Here is a 14,771-nt window from a genome sequence, read left to right as displayed (position 1 = left end):
CTCTGTATGCTGAAAAGATTCGATCCAGGTCTGATATCGGTGCTGTTGCTGCTGTGGAGGGTACTACTTCTGCCTCTGGGTAACGTGAGTGTTCATCCAAAACTACCAGCATGTATTTCCCTGGCCTTAGAGGCCTGAAGAAATCTATTGCCCCTTCTTCCCATACTCCTTTCCGGAGTTCAGACATGTGCAGTGTTTCCAGAAATGTCGTGCTTTGTAAACTAAGCCAGATGTGGCATAACTTAAGCATTTTTTTGATTAATTTGCCCATTCCTGGGAACCATACTTTGCTTCGCAGCATGCGTTTTGTGGATACTATTCCACGATGACCTTTGTGTGCTATGTCTATGATTCGTTGATGGAGTGTTGCTGGTATGATGATCCTGTCTCCCTTCAGTAGCAGGGATGATGGTGATACAGATAGTTCCTCCTTTGACTTCGCAAGCGTCTTGAACAAATGTCCGTCCATCGACTGGTTCGATTGAACTGCCTCTCCTACTGACTTCCATCTCTCATATCCAATGCAGGACACCACAAGCACGAGTGTTGCATCTTCTGCCGTGCATCTTGCTAGCTCTGCCATGGGGACGGCTGGTGGAATCGCCTGGTTGATGATGTAGTTTATGCATCCATCCGCCCTTCCAGGTTTGTGGAGTATGGTGTATTTGTATTCCTGGAGGCGTAGGCCCCATCTCGCTATTCTTGGTGGCATTTGTGCTGTCGGTTTCCCATAAATTGTGATGAGGCCCTGGTGATCTGTGATTATTGTGAAAGGTTTACCATATAAGAACAGGTGGAAATGTTTACAGGCCCACACAACTTCCAGGGCCTCTCTTTCAGCCTGCGAGTATCATTGCTATGCTTATATGAGGCTCCTTCTGGCATACGAGACAATTTTCCTGTGGGCGTGCTCACTCACTTAGTGTTGTGCTAGGATTGCGCTCAGTCCTATGGGGCTGCCGTCAACTGTGAATTCAGTTTGTACGTTGGGGTAGAAATAGAACATGCGTACAGCTGTGGCCATATCTCTTCTTATTGTATCAAATCTCTCCTGCTGCTCTCGCCCCCATTCCAAGTTCCTTTCCTATTTTGTGAGTGCTCGAAGGGTCGCACTGGTGGTGGCGAAATCCAGGGGATATCTGGTGCAATAACTCGCCAAACCCAAGAAAGATCTTTTTTGTGCTACGTTTACAGGTCGGCAAGCTTCCGTCTGTGCCTGTATTTTGTCGAGGTCGGGTTCAATTCCCTTTTAGGAGAAGATTTGGCCAAAAAACCTAAGGGTGCTTTCCTTAAAGTCAAATGTTTTCCTTTTTTAGGGTGAGGTTGGCGTCATTCAATGCCGCACAAGCTTTCATCAGTGTGTCATTGTGCGTTTCCTGGGATTGTCCGATGTTTAAAATGTCAAATAATTTGACGTATATCCTCTTGAAAAATTTTGGCCGCCGATGAGATCCCGAAACTCAGCCGTTTATAACAAAAGAGCCCTAGGTGTGTGGTGAATGTTGTTATGTAGTGCGACTCTTCACTGAGTTCGACCTGGTGGTACCCCTTGTTCAAATCTAGGTGTGAAAATACTTTGGCTCCGTTGAGAAGGTGCATCATGTCGGTGATGCGGGGTGATTGGTGGTGCTCCCGAAGGATTGCATGTTTTTGGCACTCGCATGTCGACACACAACCTTACTTGGCCGTCCACGCTCTTTTTGGGTACTGGGGCGATTGGTGAAACCCATGGCGTGGGCCCTGTTGCATGCTCTACGATGTCTTTTTCAATTGGTGTCATTAGTTCCTTTTCGACTTGATGTTGAATGTTGAGCGGGATCCCTCTAAAATGTTGTGCAATGGGCAAGACCGCTGGGACAATATGCAGTTTTATTTTCTGTCCATTGAGCTTCCCTATGCCTTTGAATAGATGCAGAAAGTTTGCCGCCACTCTGGCCGTCGGGGAAATAGATTTTCCTGCCATTATTTGGTATAAAATGTGGATCAGGCCCATCTGTACAGCCGACTTGAAGCTTAAAACACAGCCGCTTGCAGCCTCTGTTGCCAAGACGTGCACTGTTATGTGATCTTGCTTGTCTTTGTGGTGGCACAACAGGCATGCAAGGGGTTTCTTGGCTCTGTATGTGTAGATTTCTACTTGTGTCTTGCACAATCTTGGTCTGCACTTGAGTTTCAGGTATTCCGACTCTGGCATGGTGTTGATTGTGGCCCGGAGTCCACTAGGAATTACAATTCTTGATTTTGCATGGTCAGTATTTGTGTGGGACTGTGATCTGATGCAGTCTGATTTCCCAAAGCATTCAGGTATCCTTTCTTTCGTCTGTCTGTGCTGGAGTGGGATTCTGACTCGCTGGAGGACAGCGTGGATTTATACAGTCTGTGTATCCTTCTTCGACCTTTTCAGCGTCCCTCTGGTGACTGTGAATGTTTCCCTCTGGTGTGGCTTCCCTCCTTGTGATATCCTCTTTCTGTTCCTTTTGACCTCTCTTCCCTTTGGTGCCTGGGTATGGTTCTGTGTCGGTGCGGTCCTTGTTCTATAGAGTTCACCCTCATTTCTTTCAGATTTCGGCATGTAGCTCAATAGTGGTCCTCACCCCAAATCTATCCATGCTCTCTGGGAGCTATGTGGTGGTATGAAATACATGTCTTTCATAATCAACGTTTCGGTGTGGTGTTCTTTCAATATTTTCTTTAGCTCATCATATTTGTACTCCACATCCTCCAGCAATTCAAATATGATGTCTCATACCTCTGGGCCAGCTGCGATAGTGAGCAGGCCAATGATGCGTGTGTCCTCTTGTAGTTCCACTGCACCAAGATAAGCGTCAAACTCTTTCATCCACTTGGTCCATCTTGACTGGTGGTGTCATTTGTGTCAAAAGGCATGATTGAGGGTACTGAGAACACATCGCTCTTTTTCTGACCCTGGGCGTATGCTGGCACAGACTGGTCCTGTGCCTGTTCTGACATGATCCCTGCACGTGTCGCATGATCTGTTAGGGCCACCCCTTTTGTAATTGTGCGTATTTGTGGTGGGTTTGTCCTGTCACCACTATGGGGGTCCTTATTCTCTAGTGCCTCTCAGGCACTCTAGTCATGGTTGTGGTGACTTTGGTGCACTGTGCGCTCCCCTGTGGGCCTCACAGGCTTTGCAGGCAAGTTTTTTCTCCTCCGGTCCTCCTCCATTGTTCCCTGGGAGCGAGGACGCTGGTGCTCGTTAATGGGCAGAGGGCTCTCCGATGCTCCTGAGCTGCACAGATCCGTCCCTAGCCGCCAGTGTAGTGTAGTGAGATGTGAGGAGGGCGCACGGGGGATGCTGCACGGACCGCCATCACAGCAGCGACCAGACGCCATGCAAGGTTAACATATTCTGCTTTATTGGTGCACTGCGCGCTGTTGGGGAAGAGGGGGCTTTGGCCCGCTCCTCTTGCAGTCCTGCATGATTGGATCCCACCTATGCTGGGGCGGGGACGTCCCCCACCCCCTGCATATGTGTGAACTACCTTATTACCCTCTCTTATTAACCACAAAACTCCATTTTGTGACACCTCAAACGCCATCTTTCTACTAGGCCTGAAAATGATCTATAAAAGCTGTCTCTCCCTCTTCCCAGCACCTCACCCCACCAGCCCAGTCCCCCACCATCTCCTGCCAGCCCTGCACAAGTGCTGTTCTCACGGATGTCCAGCCATCCATTGTTTCAAGCATCAGTATCATCCCCGAACAAGTGATCTCACCACGCTGTGTGAGAGCGGAGCAGGCCCCCACCCTTGAGAACATCCATCTCCACTAACCTACTTGTGCTCTCTCGACCCTCACCCCACCCCGCCATAACCCACCAGGCCCAGGCCCCTCTGGTCTTTGATACAGATACACATCTAACCTCCAAGTGACTAGTAAGGAACACCCATCCTAGCCCTAAATTCCGGACCCCAATGTATTCTTCCCTAAACTAACACATGTCCGACAGTATCCTGAGGCATCAGGTAGATCAAGGACCCCCAAGCTGGACATGTGGGTCAGGGTACGAGGTTTATGAATACCAAGGTGTAGAGGGCACAATGTACATATATTATGTGTCAGAAAACTTTAAATGTACCCCTGGTCGAGTCAGCATTTATGATGGTCATTTGTCTCATGCCCTCAAAGCTCGTTGTTCTAGCTTAGATAGAGAGGGAAGAAATAACACTCTGCTGGCATGACCTTCACCCTGCGGAGGTGAGCCCAGTTGACCCACGTGCTGAGGGAGTAACACCCGAACAACTGCCAATCCGATGTGGCCGACCCATATGTATCTATAATGTAGTATCGCGACTTGCCAATTGTATTACAGTGTTATGTACCTATAGTTAGACGTCATCAATGACATTTTTAGACCTTTATAATGTGCTGCCCTTGTAATGTTTGGCAGAGCGCTCTCCGGGCAGCAGAGTTCTCTGCGTGCACAATTTATCTTATATAAACTTTGCTCTACTTGCAATCTATCTCCTGGTCTCATTCCCTACTGGGGTGTATCCATTATTTTGTCTTTTGGAAATTGTGTTAGGGAATGGGTGTCTTCAGCGCGCTCACGTTATCTCTGGTCACCTGACCAAGTTCACGCATCACTGCGTCCCAAATTGGTGACTGCGCACGATGCTGCAGATGTGTTCATTTTCAGAGGAGATTTGGCCTTGTAGTTTGGACCGGACTACCCCTTGTGGGAGTAGGATCATAACCGGTTTTCATATTCTTCATCCCCTTCTGTAACAGCAGAGACAAGCTATAAAAGTTGGAAAGGAACGATATCTATAGAAATTCTCATTAGTTGACAAGGGTGCTGTTTTTGTATTGAAAGACAGTGACTTTTGTCTTTCATTCATTAAAATGAAACAGTGAGAACAATTGTGGACAGTGGAAACCTCCACGTGTTCAGTTTCCCTTTCAACTCCTTAATGTAAGTGAGTCTAAAGGACTGTCTGGTTTTATCTTTTGATGGCAAGCTGATGTTAACTTATACCATTAATTAGTAATTATTTTGAATAAATAGCAACCACTTCAATGTCAAGTGAAAAATAAACACTGCTTCCTCTGTGACTGCTTTGTGCAAGCTAATTATCGCTCTATGCAACATATTTCCAGATCAGGGCATGTTTCAGGGTCATGTTAATAATGTCTATATCTGTTTTCCTCTGATCTGTAGCTGACTTTGGTCTTGCAAAGCAGAAACAAGAAAACAGCAAATTGACGTCAGTCGTCGGAACAATACTCTACTCATGGTAAGAGACAAACGGCCACTGTATGCACTGCTCAGTCTTTTTGTGAGAGAAACACAGCCACTGCATGCTACATTGGGTTGTCTTTGGTAAGAGAAAAACAGCCACTGCATGCTACATTGGTGAGTTTTGGGAAAGAGAAAAACAGCCACTGCATGCTACATTGGGTAGTTTTTGGAAAGAGAAAAACAGCCACTGTATGCTACATTGGGTAGTCTATTTCTTTTTCAGTGGCCGGTCTTTGGTAAATCCACTGCATGCTATACTCTCCAGTCTTCGATAAGAGAAACACACCCACTGCATGCTGCATTGGATAGTCTTTGGTGAGAGGCAAACAATCATGTGACTTACTTTATGCAGTCCTTGTTGTACATGCACAGTCACAACTCACTAAACCTTGGAGTGTTTGGTAAGAGACCAAGAAAATGATCTAGTAAATGGAATTTTAATTAACATGTGCACTCTCAGAAGCCCTGCGCATTAAAGGTACTGTGTTTGTGTGTACATGGCACAACACCACACCTCCCCATCTTCCCCAACCAACTATCACTACTTCCAACAATATTCTCAGTTCAGTGCTCGTATGTACTTGTATTAGTTATATAGGGCGATGGGATAGAAAGTGTTGTCGTTAGGCATTGTTTGAAGAAGTGAGAAACAAGTAACCTGCCCCCCTGTGGCCCCTGTTCCTTTTGCACTGCCGCACACCACACTGACCCTTGATCTCAAATTCTTTCTGAGACCCTGGTTCATCTCTCCATGCAACCCCTGATTTCCAACTCATTGTCAGATACGTATTCCTCTTATTATCACTCCCATTTCTAATGGTTTGTATCCTCCCACAGACTCCTCATGTTAGATATCCACTGCATCCTCTTTTGTCCTGATTAAGGCCAGGCTCAGACAGTTGAACCTTAAATGCATGTTGATGTACCCATCCCGGCTGAAGGTGATATATAAGGGAAGGTCTGTTTTTTTGGAAACTCCTGCTGCTGCCAACATGTGGCTGGAGCACAACAATTTGGTGGGAGGGGAGGAGACTGTCACGTGAGTTGCGTCCAGTCCGGTGCAAGAGATAGAAACTGGGGCACATGATGGTTCCCCTGCAAATTGCTATTTGGGGTGATTCGATATATGTTTCATGTATACTGTAGACGTGTTGAGTAATTAAGTTGATGGGAATACCGTTGGACCGCCTGACCAGGGCTCACAGGTCTAACCTACGAAGTGATGAGCGACTGCCTGTTGCCGGCACGACACAACCTGCACACAACGGCCTGGATGGGCCGTAGCAGTGCAGGAGCACCTGAGCACCACAGGAATGTAGCAGCAGCTGGGTGTAGTTGTTTAGTTATGTTTGTTGTACAAAACATTATACACACTTCACATGAAATGGCAGAAGTGGAGAAAAGATTGTTATCAGCGTAAGGTTGCTTGGTTTGCAGGAGTGGGGGGAGGAATGGTTGCATGCTAAGTGGGAGGACTGCAGATGAATGGAGGGCGGCAGAGAACTAATACCACAGGAATATGGCTGCTAATATTAGGGGACTAACTTGGAACATTAGAGGGATGGGCGTGTATCTGAGGAGAAATCGAATTAAGTCCTTCCTGAACCGGAAGAAAGTGTCGATTGCTTTACTGCAAGAGACACATCTCACGAAAGACATTATGGCCAAGGTGGTGGAATATTGGGGGGGACAGAGATATGGAGCCACGTACTCCAAATAGGCCCGAGGTTTATTTACCTGGATAAATGCTGCTGTACCCTTCTGATTGCTGGGGGTGGAGGCAGACACGGAGGGCATGTACCTGATATTTAGAGACGACATTGAGCAGACCGAAATATGTATAATAAACTCCTACTTCCCCAATCATGGGATTCCAAAGCACCTCAGCATGGTGTATTCTAAAATAGCCCCATACCGGGATTTTTTTTTCATTTGGGGTGCAGATTTTAACAGGACCAGGACAGATCTGTTGTACCAAAGTGTCAGGGGGCTGCAGCCTCGGGAGCACTGAACACCACAATAGAGAACCTATACTTAGTGGATGTATGGAGAGAACTGCACCCCACAGATCAAGCCTATTCTTATCACCCCCCGCCCCACGGCTTATACACTAGAATTGATTATGTTTTTATAGGCAAGTACCATCTCTCACAAATTGAGACAGCCCAATACCTAGGAAGGTCGATCTCAGATCACTCTCCACTCCCCCTGGATTGGAGGATGCAGGGACCCAGACCCCCATCCCACAATGGCGCATGCCCACAGAGGCGCTCAAAGACCGGGCATTTAGATAAAGTCTCAAAAGTAAGTTGGATGAATATATAGAAAGGAATGTGGGTAGTGTCCAGACCTGGATTATAGTGTGGGAAGCATTGAAAGTAGTGATAAGGGGGGAGGTCATTGCTAGTGCGGGAGGTATTAGGAAAACATTGAGAACAGATCTGGAACAGTTGTAACGCTCACCTGGTATCCACGGGGACGTCACTCAGCCTGTTCTGACCTCTTACGACCTCAAACCCTTCCCTGGAGGCTATTCGACTGGAGACTGGGCCTGAAACACAGGATTGGTAGAGTTGAACTCCCTAGTGTCTCTGTGTGCTTGAACCCCTTCTTCCCCGGGGTCAAACCCTTCCCTTTGATCCACAGCTCACCTTGTTCTCTTGGATAGTGTGCTCTCCGTCCTGCTTTCAGCGCAGGGGCGCGTTGATTGATGCGGGCTCGTTGCTGCCTAGTTACTTCACTGGCAAGAGTCCGACAGGTAGGTATAATGAGTCTTTTGAACAGTTCTCTAACTTCGTTCCTTTCCTTCCTTAGATGATGTCCGGCGTCCGGGGATGGTGGCGTGCTGCTGAGATGAGTAGCGCTGAAGGTGAGTGAGAGCGCGATGCGCCATGCAACCCTTTCGTATTTGCATTGAACTGAGTTCTTTTTCTGTGTCTTTTAGGTGCCGCGACGTTTTCAGTGTGGATGCCGGTTGTGAAGAACAAATGCAGTGGGTAAGCGTGGTATGCGGCGCCTCTAGATGTTTCCAGGCTAACCTGGCGTGTCTTTTCTCTCTTGCAGATGGATGAGAAGTTCCGGAGACAGAGTTCCCCCAGAGCGGCTGGGATTCAGGTAACCGTTTGAAGCTCGTACAGTATTTAAAAATAAGCGAAGATTTGCAGAATGCTTACTAATGCCTTTTTTCTGTTCTTTTCCCTTTTCCTTAGGAAGCGGCGTGCCAGGATGGGAATGACACCGCCGAAGATGCCCGCAGAACAGAAGGAGCGATGAATGATGGGCAGAAGCGCCGCAAGGTAAGGCTGTTCCTAATGGCGTTCTTGCAGGAGCTGAGCGCAGAAGAAAGATGCAGGCATACTGGAGAGCGATCCGAACACGGTGAGTGTCACGCTGCAGGTGCAGAAAACGCAAAGCAGGTTTCTCAGCCTGGGTGTGGCTTAAATAGTCTCTGGGTATCCCAGGTGTCTCTGGGCTAAACCACACCCAAAAGACTAGACCGCACATGCAATTCTGGGAACCGAAATATGTGGGGGCATCCATCTTGTCCCCATCAATGCACTACAAGTCCAATCCCCAATGTTATCCAATGGGAGTGAGTGAGTCTGGTGCCACAAGCGCCAAGTCTGACTCCAAGTGGGTCTTTGGAGGGATGGAGAGGCCCTTGGGGGCCATGTAGGTGATCGTGGCCTGGCTCCAGCCTGACATCTTGGAGGGCTGGGGACATGAGGGGCAGGAATCATGACAACGGTGGGAGGAGGAGATTCAGCAAATGGAGGCTAACACCCCGGGAACTAGAGAGGAGGAACTGAAATTTGCTGAGACTCAGCGCATATGCCAGGAAGCCTGGGGGAGATTGTCGAAATTTGATTATGTTGCAAGAACCACAAGGGCACATGCAGAAGGGGATAGACCGGGCCGACTGCTGTCGTGGCTGTAGAGGCGAGAACCTCCGGGACATTTAACGACGGTACTTAAAGATGCCACTGGATCAACCCATAGATTACAACAGGCGATTAATTAAGTTTTTATGGAATACTATTCCGCCTGTACAGCCATGACACTGAGGCTCCCCAAGAGGATATACTGGATACATTGGAGGAAATAGGACTACCCAAGATAGGTAGTGCACAGTGTGAGATACTAGAAAGAGAAATATCTACAGAAGATGTGAGAGAGGCAATTAAATCACAGGCCACTAGTAAGACCCCCGTCAATGACGGACTCCCGCCAGAGTTCTAGTACAGGTATGCATTGGCCCTGACCCCCGTACTACACAAGGTGTTTAAGGAAACATATGACAAAGGGTTATTACCAGAGAGCATGAGGAAAACACTGGTGATCCCAATCCCCAAGCCAGGAAAAGCCACGGATGAGTGCGACTCATACCGCCCATTGGCAATGCTAAACTTTGATGTCATGATATTAACGACCATCCTGGCAAAATGACTATCGAAGGTTGGAGGAGAAATAGTCCATAAAGACCAGAATAGTTTTATACGAGGTCGCAGCACGGCCGAATACCTGAGGAGACTAGAGCATATTATGGCACAAACAGCTGACTTGCAAGCGCATTATGCAATAATTTCTTTAGATGCCATAAAGGGGTTTGATTCGATTTACTGGGAATGGCTTCTGGCAGTGCTTAAGGAATTTGGGTTTGGTGAGTACTTTATTAGATGGTTAAAGATACTGTAAACCTCACCTGTGGCAAGGGTTAAGTCGGGAAGGGTAGTATATTCAGAGAGGAACAAGACAAGGTTGCCCGCTATCACCCAATATATGCGGACGACATCCTACTGTACTTGAAGGACCCGCAGCTCAATGTGCCAGTGGTACTGGAGGTGCTGGATAATTACGCCAGGGTGTCAGGAATCTGCTTCAGCAAAGAGAAATCTTGCATTTTTCCACTGGCAGGACTGAGAAGTAAGAGTGTAGAAGACCTTCCGAGAGTGACACTACAGTGTCAGCTACAAACATTTAAATACCTGAGAGCGAATATTAGAGACACACCGGAGTTGATGCACTGCTGCCGTGGTGAGAGGTATATAGAAATCCATGAAGTTCTGGTCTAAACTTCCACTATCAACGATGGGCAGAGCGGACACCACCAAAATTATTATTTTACTGCAGTTTCTATACTACTTTCATAATGTGCATCAGGACCTCATTCTTTCGACTACTAGAGGTACTGCTGTGGGAGGTCATGTGGGGAATTGCACGGCACAACAATTCGCTCGCCACACTGACTCTCTATAGGGATGGAGGGATACAGTTGCCGGACTTGGAGAAGAACTATCTGGCCGCACAACTCAGCTTTGTGGCCAGATGGCTCTCAGATGAGACCACGTCGGAGACCGCTCTATTACGACAGTTAGTGGCTCCAGCACAGTTAAAATAAATATTATGGGTACCACTGAACTGCCTGGGAAGCGCTTCCATGATAGTAACTCTGGGAAGGCAAGTGTGGAGCAGAGTCAGGGTGCGCAGTTCGGGCAACCCTACTCACCAGAGATTCCGATAGCTGCTGATGTTTGCAAAACCGTCACAAATTTAGCAGTGGTGAGATACTGGGAAAGGTGGGGTATCTACACCTGGGGTGACGTGCATTTTGAAGGTGTGTTCAGAGGGTTTGAATCACTACGGGACAATGAGGGATTGTTGGGGGTGGGGGCAGTTCATATGGTACCAGAGCGTTAGACAGGTGGTTGAAAAGAAATGGGACAAATGGCCGGAGGAACCGGTAGTGGCCCCCTTGCTGACCTTAATGTATAGTCTAAGTGGCGGCAGAATATACAGCCATTTAGCGGATAGACCTAACCCCAAGAGCGTGTCCTTGAAGACCAGGTGGGAGACTAATCTGGGAGGTGGTATTACTGAGAAGGAATGGGAGAGAGCACTGATGTACCCACGGGAGGTGTCTACAAACACTAGATTTCGATTGATTCAACTCTATGTTTTATATCGTACATATATGACACTGCACAGGTTGGCCAAGTTCAACAATACTGCTTGCCCCTTGGTGCAATGCGGAAGCAGCGGGGCTAATTCATATGTTCTGGGAATGTGGGTGGGTGCAGCGGTTCTGTGGGAGAATAGTACAAGTTGCAGAAATACTGGAGTAATACGATACAAGTGGACGCCAGGAGAATGCTTATTAGGCATATACCACAGAAGGAGTAAAATCAAACAGGTGATTAAATTTATGGACATGATATGCATTTTGGCCAAATTGCTATGGCATGGAAGGTTGCTGGGGGGCCACAGTATGCGCGATGGCACAACGAGTTGGAACATAAGGCTGAGGAGGAGACCAGTATAAAGGGGGGGAGGTGTGTCCAGGTCTGAGGAAAGTGTGAACGCTGCATATGGCGCTTAGAAAACTTTGATATGGAACATGTTTCACCTGTCTGATGACAAGCCTCCTTGAATTCACATACAACCCATATGAAGAGCTTATCAAGAACTAGAGATACCTGTACAAGAACTGTGCTCCCCCGTTAACTGCCCTCCACTTGAGAGCGAAGGCAATAGCCCACCCTACCCTATGAAACAGAGGCATGAAGAAACTGTTATAACCCACTGTCAAGCATGTGAAGACGATTCTTGTTCGTTAATGTGTTAATAGGTTACTGTAAATGAATCTTGCAATACGGAAAGCAGTGGCAATATGCGATATGCCATAGTATTTGTTTTATAAATGCCGATAAAAACAGTTTAAAATAAAAGATATCCACTGCATTCTCCAAGACCGACTGGGACTCTGACAAGTCCTTGACCTGTGCGCCCAAGAGCCCGAGTCAAAAGGCGTCAGCAAAAGCTACCAGTGCAGTTGTCGACTTTGTTGGCTGCCAGAGCTTCTTTGGTGTTCGAAGCTGCATTGACCTCTGCTTAGAGGGAGGCTTCAATATCGAAGGGACCTTCGATGTCAACCTAGACATCGATTTACACACCTCAATTGCGTACAGACTTTGGGCCTCATCACGAGTTGGGGGGGTCATCCGGCTCAATTTCCTCCGAGCGGAAATAGCATTACCGCTATGTCGTGCAGTGTTATTAGTGCTGCATCACAACCTGGTGTGAACACCTACCCGACCCCGGTGGTACCGCTATTAGCCCCTGTTCGAAACTACACCACATAAAGGGTTACAGCTGGAAAATCGTTACTAATAGCGCTACTGCCACCAATCCCAGTGCTGTTAGCGCCGGCGGAAATTGCGTCATTGCCGGAACGGCAAGCATTATGGTGGCCATTTTGAAAAACACAATCCATCACATATATCTCCACTTCTTGCAGCCATATGCTCCTGGAAAGATGCCAGACTGTATCAGGAAAGGATCAGAGGCAAGGTGGCAGAACATTGTCTGCAGAAACCAAAGCAGGTTGTCCTCACAGATGAGGTCATTGCCCATTGGGATGAATTATATTGCAGTTGCCTACATAATACCACTGCACGGCACAGGACAGCCATCTGGCATGCCAACAGCCAGAAATTGACTGCAGTGGCGAGTGTACACCATGACCGAGAGGACTGCTTAAAGTGGTGGAACGACCTGAGGGTCAGGGTGTGGAGACTGCTGTCCCAACACTGCCAGGAGTACCTGCCGACTGGAGGGGCACTGTGAAGCCACTGGTCCTCACTGCCTGGGAGGAAAAGTGCAGCATTGTGCTGGACATAGAAGGAATAGAGGGAGTTGGTGGTGCGGAGGCGGGTGCCAGCAGGCAGAAGGTGAGTCAGCCCCCCCAACACAAATGCATGCACAAATGACAGCCCAACGTATGATGCCCCGGCGTACAGGGACACATGTCAGTAGACCCAGAAGGTGGGTATGCCAACAGGGTCGAGTGACGGGGAGGCACATCAGCCACTCTTCACAGCAGCCATGGGGCAGGGCACCAAAGGCACCCCTGAGTGTCACAGAAGCGATAAGGGGTGGCAAATGACCTAACCAAATGCCATGCACACCACACCCCTGCTGGTGAACCCTGTGCCAGCAGGATTGGGGTGTGCGAGCGACCACAACACCGTGCAGCAGTCACACCAGCATTTTGCGGGCCCAGTTGGCCTGCCCCATATTGGCACGGCAGACAAGCCACAGGGAAGTGCACGCCCCCCACACCGACATTTGCTCAGCTTGCTAATCACAGTGCACCACAGTGCAGCCTTGCTGGCTGCACAACAGACCCCTGAGAGCCATGCCAGTGCCATGGACTAAGCAACCACCACCACCCTCACCCATATGAGTGCCACCCGGGGAGGAGATGTGGGGGCATGAAGGACTACACGCATACATGCCCTACACAGCTGCCCCAGCATGGACACCCTGCGCTCCCCACACACAGGTCAAAGAATAACTGACCATGTGTCACACACACATTGCTACAAGTATCCCCATGATGCTGTGCCCACATACAATCTCCCCTGACCAACCATGCCCATTTTCCCATATGTGTGGGGTCCCACTCTGTACCATAGAAAATGTGTCTCGCATGCCAACACATGTGGGGGAACTATCCCTGACAACATGTCCTATGTTCCCTACAGGCACTCACTCATCGCCAGAGGCATCGGAAGAGGAGGAGGTTGCAGGCCCATCAGGGAGCAATGCATCCAGGCCCTCAAGGGATGCCACCACCACCACCCCACAAAGGCCTAGTCAGGCTACGCCCAGGCGGATGTCCCCCCTTGATATACCGCACCACAGCAAGGCCAAGCCAACGTCCACTACATAGACAACAAGGATGAGCGCAAGGAACACTGCACCCACTCCTGGAACTGGGGGCTCAAACACTGAGGCCACACCTGCTGGCAGGGCGACTGTGGAGTCACAGGGGGACACCAGTCCGGTGGCACCAACTACAGAAGGGCCACAGAACCCGGAGAGCCTGCCACGCCACCAGCGTCCACAGACCCAAGACAGCCCTCCACGCCACCAGTGTCTACAGACCCAAGGCGGCCCTCCACATCGCTAGCGTGCTCAGACCCATGAGCCGGACATTGACACACTCACCTATGGCTACCCTTATTCCAGCCCACAGCCAGTGCACAGCCCCTCTCCCATATGCCACACAACACCAAGCAGCAATGTGCTACAGAGGCTGGAAGAGATGGAGCGCAGACAGAGGGAGATGGAGCCGATAGGGCACACGCACTCAGAGCACCCACAGGGTGCTGGAAGGTGCCAGTTATGAGGAATTGTAGGACAGACACTAGCTTCAGCAGTGGGGGCATAGCTGTCCGTGTGTTGATCCTGTTCCCTATGTCATCCTGTATTGTGGTGAGCAGCTTTGGTATGGTTTCCCTGTTGAGACGGTACAGAGTGACCAACTGCTGTTGGTGAGGGTACGGGTTGAGGACCTAACCCTGGGGACCGGTGCACACCTTGCCTGGGCTCTCCTCCTCCTCCTCCCCCTCCTCCTCCTCCTCATCCATTCCCCAAACCCCTGTGTACTCCATGTGCCCTGGCCTGGTTGTCCTGCCTCTCTACTTCCAGGTGCAGCATGAGCAGC

General features: G+C 49.0%; 1 protein-coding gene across 1 annotated transcript in view; it reads left to right on the top strand.

The window, feature by feature from the left end:
- The window catches only part of NEK10 (NIMA related kinase 10), a 2,768,076-nt gene that overhangs the window by 1,338,244 nt on the left and 1,415,061 nt on the right, over nt 1-14,771 (top strand). The window contains exon 23 of the mRNA XM_069648774.1: nt 5,183-5,258. Within this exon, the coding sequence (XP_069504875.1) occupies nt 5,183-5,258 (76 nt within the window). The remainder of the gene's footprint in view (nt 1-5,182; nt 5,259-14,771) is intronic.

The sequence above is a fragment of the Ambystoma mexicanum genome, chromosome 2q (assembly GCF_040938575.1).
Source record: "Ambystoma mexicanum isolate Mex_15411 chromosome 2q, UKY_AmexF1_1, whole genome shotgun sequence".
Lineage (NCBI taxonomy): Eukaryota > Metazoa > Chordata > Amphibia > Caudata > Ambystomatidae > Ambystoma > Ambystoma mexicanum.
The sequence above is the reverse complement of the archived record's forward strand: the minus strand, read 5'-3'. Positions and strand labels throughout refer to the sequence as shown.